The sequence below is a fragment of the Tursiops truncatus genome, chromosome 3, assembly GCF_011762595.2.
Source record: "Tursiops truncatus isolate mTurTru1 chromosome 3, mTurTru1.mat.Y, whole genome shotgun sequence".
Taxonomy (NCBI): Eukaryota; Metazoa; Chordata; class Mammalia; order Artiodactyla; family Delphinidae; genus Tursiops; species Tursiops truncatus.
In genome coordinates, this window is record NC_047036.1 from 158,963,588 (window position 1) to 158,973,476 (window position 9,889).

General features: G+C 55.6%; 2 protein-coding genes across 3 annotated transcripts; one reads left to right on the plus strand and one right to left on the minus strand.

Annotated features, from left to right (window-relative positions):
• Positions 1-41: 41 nt before the first annotated feature.
• ABHD8 (abhydrolase domain containing 8) lies at positions 42-6,658 on the minus strand. Of its 2 annotated transcripts, XM_073803033.1 has the most exons (6): positions 6,453-6,658; positions 5,904-6,041; positions 4,499-5,246; positions 2,557-2,727; positions 2,206-2,422; positions 42-721 (listed from the first exon to the last, which is right to left on the minus strand). In XM_073803033.1, exons 3-6 carry the CDS (start codon positions 5,236-5,238, stop codon positions 551-553), a joined length of 1,299 nt encoding a protein of 432 aa, XP_073659134.1. In that variant the 5' UTR covers positions 5,239-5,246; positions 5,904-6,041; positions 6,453-6,658; the 3' UTR covers positions 42-550. The 2 variants fall into 2 exon arrangements, with proteins under 2 accessions (XP_073659134.1, XP_033709769.1); XM_033853878.2 differs by lacking the exon at positions 5,904-6,041 and having other exon boundaries at positions 46-721.
• A 1,740-nt stretch (positions 6,659-8,398) lies between these two features.
• Positions 8,399-9,442, plus strand: MRPL34 (mitochondrial ribosomal protein L34). The gene is made up of 2 exons (XM_033853880.2): positions 8,399-8,563; positions 8,774-9,442. The coding sequence occupies exons 1-2, from the start codon at positions 8,490-8,492 to the stop codon at positions 8,985-8,987; spliced, it is 288 nt and encodes a 95-aa protein (XP_033709771.1). The 5' UTR covers positions 8,399-8,489; the 3' UTR covers positions 8,988-9,442.
• The last annotated feature ends 447 nt before the right edge of the window (positions 9,443-9,889 follow it).

Genomic DNA, 9,889 nt, shown 5'->3' on the forward strand with positions numbered 1-9,889 from the left:
CCCAACACAGGCCTGGAGGCTCAGATTGTCACTTTTTATTGAGTTACAAGTTGAGATGTGCGGGTTCGGTGGTGCCAGCCCCTCCCAAACCCTCCCTCCTTGGGCCACAATAGCTCCCAGCGCCGAGGAATGGGGGGTGGTAAGGGGTCTCGGGCATTGGGGCGGGGTCTCGAAGGTCCCTGCGGGGCTCGTGGGTCCCAGGATCAAGCACGGCGAACACGGAAGACAGAGAGCGGGGTGGTGGCCTGCCTCGGCCCTGGCGTTTTGGGGTAGGGGGCTTCTGTACAAGGTCATCCTCCACGGGGGTCCCGGCTATGGCCCCGAAAAACCGATGGGTCCCGCAGGACTAGCAGAGAGCGGTGTGTCCACCTGGCTCCCACGAACGCCACGTCCTGCCCAGCCGGCCTGGGGGGCGTCTCTCTGACCTGACCCCGCCCACTGGAGCGAACGGCCCGCCCAGGTGGTCCTCGCGGGCGGCAGACCCAACTCCGGCTCCGGGCCCCTCCTCAGGCTCCTCGGCTCACTAAGCGCTACCCTGCCAGCTCAGCGGCTACTTCTTTTCCTCTGGGGGCGTGGGCAGGGGCTCGGGCAGGGCCTTGGGCGAGGGCTCGGGCTCCCAGAGCAGGAATTCGTGGAGCAGCGTGTTGACCGTTTCCGGACACTCCAGCATCACCATGTGGCTGCCTTCATCGATGAGCTTCAGGAAGGCCAGGAGCAGGATCTGTGGAGGACGCGGGCTCAGGGCAGGCAGAGACAGGCCGACGGAGCTCGGGGCCAGGCTGCCCTGGGACTCCCCCCGCCCCCCCCCAATCTATGCATGGCCTCCAGCATCAGGAAGTCCTTCTTGCAATCTACCCTATATTCCTCCACTTCCACCCAAGGGGGATCTGGAAGATGGCCTGTCACCCTGCTGGAGCCCAACTGGATATTCATTCATTCGCCGTTTATTAAGTGCCTACAATATGTCCAGAGCAGGATTTCTCAACCCGGGCACTAATGCCATTTGGGGTGGGATCATTCTCTGGGATGGGGACTGTTCCGTGCACTGTAGGATGTCGAGCAGCATCCCTGGCTTCGATCCACTAGATGCCAGTGATAGCATCCCACTCCCCCGCCACAGTGTGACAATTTAAAATCTCTCCAGGGACTTCCCTGATGACGCAGTGGTTAAGAATCTGCGTGCCAATGCAGGGGATACAGGCTCGAGCCCTGATCCGGGAAGATCCCACATGCCGTAGAGCAACTAAGCCAGTGCGCCCCAACTACTGAGCCTGTGCTCTAGAGCCCGCGAGCCGCAACTACTGAGCTTGCGGTGTAGAGCCCTGGAGCCACAACTACTGAAGCCCACCTGCCTAGAGCCTATGCTCCGCAACGAGAAGCCACCACGATGAGAAGCCTGCGCACTGCAACGAAGACCCAACGCAGCCAAAAATAAAAAATATAAATAAATTAAAAAAAAAAATCTCTCCAGACGTTGCCAAATGTCTCTTGGGGGCAAAGTCACCTCGGTGAGAAATCACTGACAGATGGAGAGTCTCTCATGCTAAGGTAGGGTTTCTCAACCTCCACATGACAGACACTTGGCGCGGGATCATTTTCTGCGGTGGGGATGTCCTGCTCATTGTAGGTTACTGGGCAACATCCTTGGCCTCCACCTACCAGATGCCAGAGCACCTCCCTCCCCTACAGTTATGACAACCAGAAAAGTCTGCAGACATTTCCAAGTGTCCCCTGTGGGGCAGAATCATCCCTGGTTAAGAACCACTGGCCCAGAGCTATTCTTAGCCCTAAGGATCTCAAGACCCTTTCTGGGGAATCTGATCTAAAGATCCCCAGCTCACCCTTGAAGAATTATGTAGCCCATCACAAATCCCAACTGTGAAGAGTGCCTTTTTTTTTTTTTTTTTTTTTTTGCCATGCTGCCTGGCATGTGGGATCCTAGTTCGCTCACCATAGATCAAACCTGTGCCCCCTGCAGTGGAAGCATGGAGCCCTAACCACTGGACCGCCAGGGAAATCCCATGAAGACTGACTTTTAATGTGCAGTGGGGACAGCACATAAACCTACCACCTGTTCAAGGCAGCCCCACTTTCTGGATTCCACCTTTGACTCTCCATCTAAGCTCTGACGTCCCTGGGGCTGGAGCACAAGGCAGAGTCCCCCTGGACTGTGCAAGGGGGATCTGAAGGGTGTGGTGGCCATACCTCAGCCATGCGCTGGTCTTCCTCCACCGGCACAAACTTGTCGTGCATGCCATGGACGAGCAGGACGGGCACCGTGAGCTCGGCATGGTAGACCTCATCGCCCTCGGGCCAGTACTGGCCACTCATCATGGCCCGAAGCACAAAGGAAGACACATTGAACGCATTGCCCTCCTTCAGCAGCTGCTTCTCTTTGGCCCCTTGGCGGGCGAAGCCAGCCCTGGGGATGGGGAGGCACTGTTGGAGCCCTCATGACAGCTCAGCCACCAGGGGTGCCCCCATGCCAGCCCCAGCCATATAGCTTCCCCTCCCATCCACCCTGGGGAGATGCCAGGGCAGGGCCAGGTCACTCACTTGAGGAAGCTCCAAGCCAGACAGGGTGACAGGCAGTGCAGGACGCACGTGGGCATGTTGAAGATGGAGCAGAAGCTGGGCTCCAGTGCCGTAGGGCCCCCGCCGTTGATCATGATCATCTTGTGCACCAGATCTGGGTACTCATGAGCCAGGAACGTGCAGAAGGAGACACTGCCCCATGGATGGATGGTGGGGAGGGTTGAAGGGCAGTGGTCAGCAGGATACAAGCAGTGAAGGGGTTAATGCCCTCCCCTCACCCAGAGGCATATACTTGAAGGCCAAGATTCTTCCCCTGGGGTTCATGGGCACCAAATGGGGGTGAGGGATGGGTGGGGCATCTTGAATGCCCTGAAATTGAGAGACTGTGTGTGTGTGTGTGTGTGTGTGTGTTGAGGGTGGATTTTTTTTCTTTTGGAGAAAGGATCCAAATACACAACTTTTATCAGATCCTCAAAGTCATCATAACCCCCAAAGGAGTAAGAATTACTTATTGCCAAGTGTTAGGAAAGCTATTTGATTAAACCAACCCTTTGGCTTCTCAGAGAACGTCCCTGTTTCCAGCGTATCCCTTCCCTTTAAGGATCTTCTCTCATTGGCCCCTGGGTGTGACACATCTGCCTGCCTTATGCAAGGTGGAAGGGTGCAGGTACCTCTCCTCATTCCCCCTAAAGCAGAGTTTGTTTTGCAAACTATGGCCTGTGGGCTAGCTGCTTGTTTTTGTAAACTTAAGTTTACAATCTTGTAAACGTGTAAAATATTTTATAAATAAAGATTTATTAGAATAAAACCATGCCCATTTGTTTACAATTATGTCTGCTTTCTTTCTACAACAGTAGACATGTGAAGTTTCAACAGAGATCAACCATTATGGCCTGCAAACCTAAAATATTTACTATTTGGCTCTTTAAGAAAAAGTTTGCCAACCTTGCTGAAAAGAGGGACAAGATACAAGCAGGAGTCAGGTGGACTTGACTGTCCCAGTGACTCACTGTGTGCCCTTGGGCAAATTGCTTAACCTCTCTGAGCTACCATCTCCACATTTGTGACATAGTAACTGTGCGGACCTCACAGCATTGTTATGGGGTCACAGGAATTTCCACAGGTGGGTGCTCATTTAATTGGAGGAATCATTCAGCATAAGCATCCACTTTGAGGTATGTTTCCATATAAGCAAATAGGAGCTATGCTATTTCCCAGTCTGGCTTCCTTTCTTTTGGAAACTTATGTAACATTTCCTTTTCTTGTCTAGTTGCATGGGCTACAACTGCTAAAACAGTGGTTCTCAACCTGGCTGGCTGATCAGATCCTGCCTTTCCTCCTGGGTAAAGGACAGAATGGTACCACTTGGCAGTGATCGGGCACCCAGGCCCAGAGCCTTCCATGGCGTGGGCTCTCATCTAAATGCTAGGTGGTATTATCTGTCACCCCTTTAAGGAAGAATGAATTATAGCAACCTGTGCCCTTGTAAACAAAAATTATGGGATTCCAATTAGTCTTTCCTTGGAGCCCTTGGGGTCTCCAGAGCAACCAATTTTTGAACTTAGTTGAAGACAATGGTTCTCAGCTAGGGGTGATTCTGCCTACCAGAGGACCCTTGGTACTATCTGAAGGCATTTTTGATTGTCATGATCATCACTAGACCATTGTGCTAGTGGCATCTAATCGGCAGAGGTCAGGGACGCTGCTAAACATCCTACAGTGCACAAGAAAGCCCCTCACAGAAAAGAATTACCTGACCCAAAATGTCAATAGTTCAGGGATTGAGATACTGCTTTAAAAAATTGTGAAACAATAGCATTGGTGGCAGGAATCCCTGTTTTGTTGCAGATGTTAGCGGGATTTTTCAAGAAGGGAAATCTTTCAAGAAGTATTTTGTGAGTGGGAGTCCAGTTCCTGCCAGTATCCACCCTTCACCCTCATCCCCACCCCAGTGTTGGCTCACCCGTAAGAATGCCCAATGAGCACGTTTCGCTTCTTGGCATAGCGCTTGAAGATGGCACGCATGTCCTCTGCCAGTGCATAGAAGGTGTAGGCGGCGGCCACCTGGGGCGCTGAGCTGGCCCCGTGGCCGGCCAGGTCGGGCGCCACCACCTCGTAGCCCAGGCGCACAAAGAAGTCCAGCTGTTCCTTCCAGATGGCCAGGGAACCGCCGACACCGTGGATGAAAAAGAGCACCACATCGGCCTGGGCGCCCTTGCAGCTGGTGATGCGCTTCTCACAGTCAATGTGGATGGTCCGCTTGGGGCGTCGGGCTCGCCGCCGTCGTCCACCACTGCCACTCCCAGCACTGCCTGGGCCCGAGCGGGTATCGCTGCCCGCTGGGTCAGCCAGCTCTACCTCGAGGGCGGCTGGTGGCTCCCCAGAGCCGTTCTGCCCGTGCAGGAGGTCAGCTCGTGGTGCCCGGCCCAGGTTCTCCACCAGTAACCGCCCATTGCGGTACACGGTGATTCTGCGCTGGCAGTGGACCAAGCCAGATTGGTCCCCCTGGGCGGCGTCTGACAGTGGTGGAGGTGGGGTGGGGAGCGGAGCAGGTCCAGCATGCTTCACCCGCAGCACGCGGCCAGGCTTGACCTCCACAAAGGTGTAGCCATCACTGGACTCCACACTCTCCAGAGGCCCCACAGCATTGGGTGGCGCGCCCAGCAGGCAGCAAAAGATCCCATCGGTCACCCCGGTCAGCATGGTGTGTCCTGTGAGTGGGGTTGTGACAGCCAGGTCAGAGGCCATCTAAACAGGGAGCCTTCCACTCCCATAGCACCCACTCCCCACACCTGGGTCAGGTGAGTTGCACTGCGAGGCCCCATCTAGGCTCCAGTTTGGGGGTGGCCAGAACCAGCCACGCACTGAGATGTTTTGTCTGGTCAGTGCCTGTGTGGCGTTCGGCCACCCTTCTGGGCCAGCCTAGTCTATCCTAGAGAGAAGGTCGTGGCTGACACCAAGAGGCATTCACTGGGGGTGGCTTCCCAGAGGAGGGAACGTTGTGGCAGATGTGGCCCATCCTTGAGGACCCTCCAGCTCAGGTTTATAGCAGTAATGCCTTCCTAAACCCACTCATTCATTCGTCCATTCATTCATGCACTGTTTCCTTAATTCACTTTCACTAAACCAGCATACCCTGAGGGCTCCAAAGGCATCTAAAAATGCGCAGATCCCAAAGAGCCCCCATCCCAGGCCTCTAAACCTGGCTTCTGAAAGGTGAGACCCTGGGAGAGGGGTTTCAGGACTGAGCTCCAGAAGCCCTTGCCCAACTCCCCAAGACCACGAGTGCAATGGGTCTGTTTCACAGACCTACAAGCTGAGGCTCAGACACTCTGGGAAGAAGATGCTCTGTCCCCACTGTTCAGTACCTTGGGTTCTGGGGAATCTGGCACACAGCCCCCAGTGGTGGAGATGAGGTTGGAGAAGGTAAAGCCCTGGCTGGGGGCCTCCAGGCCTCCATCCCGCTCCATGAGGGCTCCACGGCCCTCACTCCGTGTCCATGGCAACTGCAGGCAGTTACATAACTCGAGGGGGATACCCGCGCAGCGCACCCCCATTGTTCAGGCCCTGGTGATGGGACCAACCCCTCCCCGTCCCCATCCTGGGCTCCGCGGGGATAATGAACGTCGAACACCCGTCCTGCAGTGGCCCGTACTTGCTGAGGAAGGGGAAGCAGGCCGCGCCCCCCACCTCCGGCGGGGTTCCAACCCGGGATTGCCAAAGGGGGCGCAGATGCGCCACGCCAGACCCCCTCCACAGAGCCAGGCCCCCGCCTCCTGGGTGCCTGTCAACCCTGCGGCGGGGGTCGAGGCCACTGGGGCTCCGCGGCTTCCTAAGGGCTTTGTGGACACCCCCCATCCAAAGTGAAAGACCCAGGGGCCTCAGTGTCCCCTTCCCACGGCCCGGTCCCTGCTCACCTCATCGAGGGCCCTGGGGCCCGGGGCAGGGCAAAGGGGTCCCGGGCGGAGAAGCCGGCGTCCGCCTGCGGGCGCCGTTTACATGGTGGCGCGGGGTCGGGCCGGGCGCGTTTACGCGGGCGGGCGCGGGCCCAGGGCGGTCAGTGCGGGGACATCCCGCTACCGCCTAGCGAGACGGCCCTTTAAGTGTCTCCCCCGGGGGGGGGGGCGGGACCGTGCACCGACTGACTGGAGCCTTGGCCAATAGCAGCTGCATAATGACCTGGCCTAGTTAGACTGCCAATCAGAGGCGGCAACTCCGGGATGAGGGCGGGCTCTTGGGGCAACGACCCCGCCTCCCTCAAGGTTTACGGAGGTGGAGGGAGGGATTGGGCCTGGTTAACCGCCAAGAAGGGGTCGCATCCTGAGGTCTTCCGGGCCCCTCCTCGCCACAAAGAGGATCTCCTCGGCTAGCCTCTGCCTCCGAACTGCCCTGTCCCCTCCAAACGGAGCCCCCATGCCCCTCTCTGTGTGCTGACCTTTCCGTTCTACAGTCTCCCAGATCTTTGCAATTTCAGGTGGGGAAACTGAGGCTCATAAATGGCACAAGGTCACAAGGCAAGCTGGGGGGCAGAGATGGGACTTGGAACCACGGCTGTGTGATTCCAAGTTCTGCAAATTGTTATTCGTTAAACCATTAAACAGATATCTTGGAGCTATCGGTAATTAAGGAATTGGAGTTTCACAAATAGGCCAATTTAACTGGTGACCCTGGTCCCAGCTGGAGCCAGAAAGCCCACAGTTCAAATCCAGCCTCTACCCTTTGCTGATATGTGACCTTGGGCAAGTCCTTTCCCTGAGACTCCATTTATTTCTCTATGGAATTAATTCCCTCATGAGTTTGCTCAGCAGGGAAAGTGCTCCATACATTATTGGCATTATTATTGTACTGCTGTAGTATTGTAGTGGTTTGCTAAATGATGGCGCAGGTAGGATGGGCTTCAGAGGACAAGGGGTTAATCATCCCTTCCCCACTCCTATCCCCTGGAATTTGCTGCCAGAGCTGGGTTAGGTCCAGCCACCCACTCTTGCCTACTCAGGTGCTCCTGGGAGACTACAGTTTATTAATGCAGAAAAAACTCCCCTCCCCCTCCCCAGGCTGGGAGATACTGGGGTGCCTGCAGGGACTCAGCTGCAAGCCTGGCCCTTGAGTGCGCCCTGGGCTTCAGGGAGAGTCTGGGGAGAGCTGTGTGGGGGCAGTGTTGGGCCAGAGGGAGGGATAGGATTGGGGGAAAGGAGAGTATCTGAGGAGGATTTTAAAAAGATGACTAGGGGAGCACCAGGCAGAGGAGGTTGTAGCTGAAATTTAGGGTGTGTGTGTATGGCGAGAGCGGGCTTCAAATGCCTGCCAGATATTTTCCCTGGGGCAATGGGGAGCCGTAGAGGGTGTGTAAGAGGGAAAGGGCTCAGATATGAGTATTAGAAAAATAGGGCCTGAATGGGGGCACCGCCAAGGGCAAGCCTGCAACCGTTGAGTTCTGCAGATTGAGAAACTGAATGACCACCCCAAGGACATCCAGCCAACACCAACTCAGACTTCTGGGCTCCCCGCCAAGGGGCGGAGACTTGGCTGGGGCTAAGGGAAAGCTGCCAGCCGTGTGCCGTCTGCCTGGCTCCCAATGGGGGTGGGAAATTCAACCAGCCGTTTCCTGAGGCTGCCACCAGCTGCGCCACCGTCACTCCAGCGTACCCTCTGTAGAGCTACAGGAGAAGGAACTACAACTCCCAGCAGACCCAGGGACATAATGGCTTGTACGCACGCGCATGCGGAGGAGGCGCCGTTCGCTTGTCACCTGCTGGTCCACAAGAAGAACTACACTCTCCTGTGGGCCCTGACGCTCACGCCTAAGATGCGGTGCGCCTACGTAGAACTACAACTCCCGCGGCAATGAGGACTCCGCCTAGAAGAAACTACATTTCCCAGAAGTCCTCGTCCCGCAGCTACGGAACCTATGGGCTTTGAAATAGTTGCCACCGGACGGCGTGCCGGCGGCGGACATGGCTTTCTCGACCAGATCGGTGGGGCGCCTGTTGGGGCCAGTCAGTAGGTCAGCGGCGCTTTTGGGTGGCAGGTGAGTCCTCAGGGGGACCCCTTCCCAAATCTGGGAGTAAGGGTGGCGTCGGGGACTGGCCCCAGCTGTTTACCAACCACATGACCTTCCAATGCCTTGAGAACTCCTCGAGCGCCTTTATGCTGCCAGGCTCCCTCTGGCATTGATCGGGAAACCCAAGCTCGGAGAGGTCAGAAGTCACACAGCGCCCCCTCTAATCTTCCCCGGCAGGTGGCTCCAGCCCCGGGCCTGGCTGGGGCTCCCCGACGCCTGGGGACTCCCCGCCGTGCAGCAGACCCGGGGCAAGGCGCGCGGGAACGAGTATCAGCCGAGCAACATCAAGCGCAAAAACAAGCATGGTTGGATCCGGCGCTTGAGCAAGCCAAGCGGCGTCCAGGTCATTCTTCGCCGCATGCACAAGGGTCGAAAATCATTGAGCCACTGAGCAGTGCGACGCTGCCCGCTGGACCCCCCCCCCCCCATTAAAGCATTTTTCCTCGCTGACGACTGGGACTCGGACGGACATGAATTCTCAGATTTCGGGGTTGGCCCAGGGGAAGAATTGTGGGATTGGACTGGAAGAGGGAGTGGGAAGTCAGACCTTGCCAAGTGCCTTTTTACGCTTTTGAATTAGGAAGAATTTCGAACATGTGCATCAGTCCACAGAATGGTACAGTGAACGCCCTTGTAACCCGGTACACAGCTCTACCCACAACCTATCCTGCCCTCTCCTGAGGTGCAAATCTCGGGCAGCAGGTTATTTCTTCTGTAAATATTTCAGAACTCACTTCTCTAAGATAATGGCCCTTTAATACATATTCACAAAGCTTTTCAAAGCTAAAAAAAAAGGCCAACAATTCCTTCATGTCATTAAAAATCTAATAAATGTTCAAATTTTCACTTGTCTTATAAAATGTCAATTCTCACAGTTCTAGGAAGGCTTGTGGAGAGGTGGGAGGGGTTTGAATCCTCCACCTGCCCCTTGGGGATGGGCTCTGTGACCTTGAGCAAGATCTTAGCCCTCTGAGGTTCATTTGGTTCCAATAAAATGGGACTTCCCTGGCAGTACAGTGGTTATGACTCCAGGTTTCCACTGCAGGGGGCGCGGGTTCCATCCCTGGTTGGGGAATTGGGATCCTGCATGCTGCGCGGCCAAAAAAATAAAGAGGATCCATCCTTAAAATGAGATGCTTATTTCTCCTCTGCTGTGATGTTGGTGTAATAATACTTAGTAGCTTCCACTTAGTAACTTATTGAGTACTTCCTTAATAAGTTCTTGTTCTCTCCAGGCTGTCAGGCTGGTGGTCGTGGTGGGGGGGCGGTGGCTTGATTCGTACCCAGGCAGTC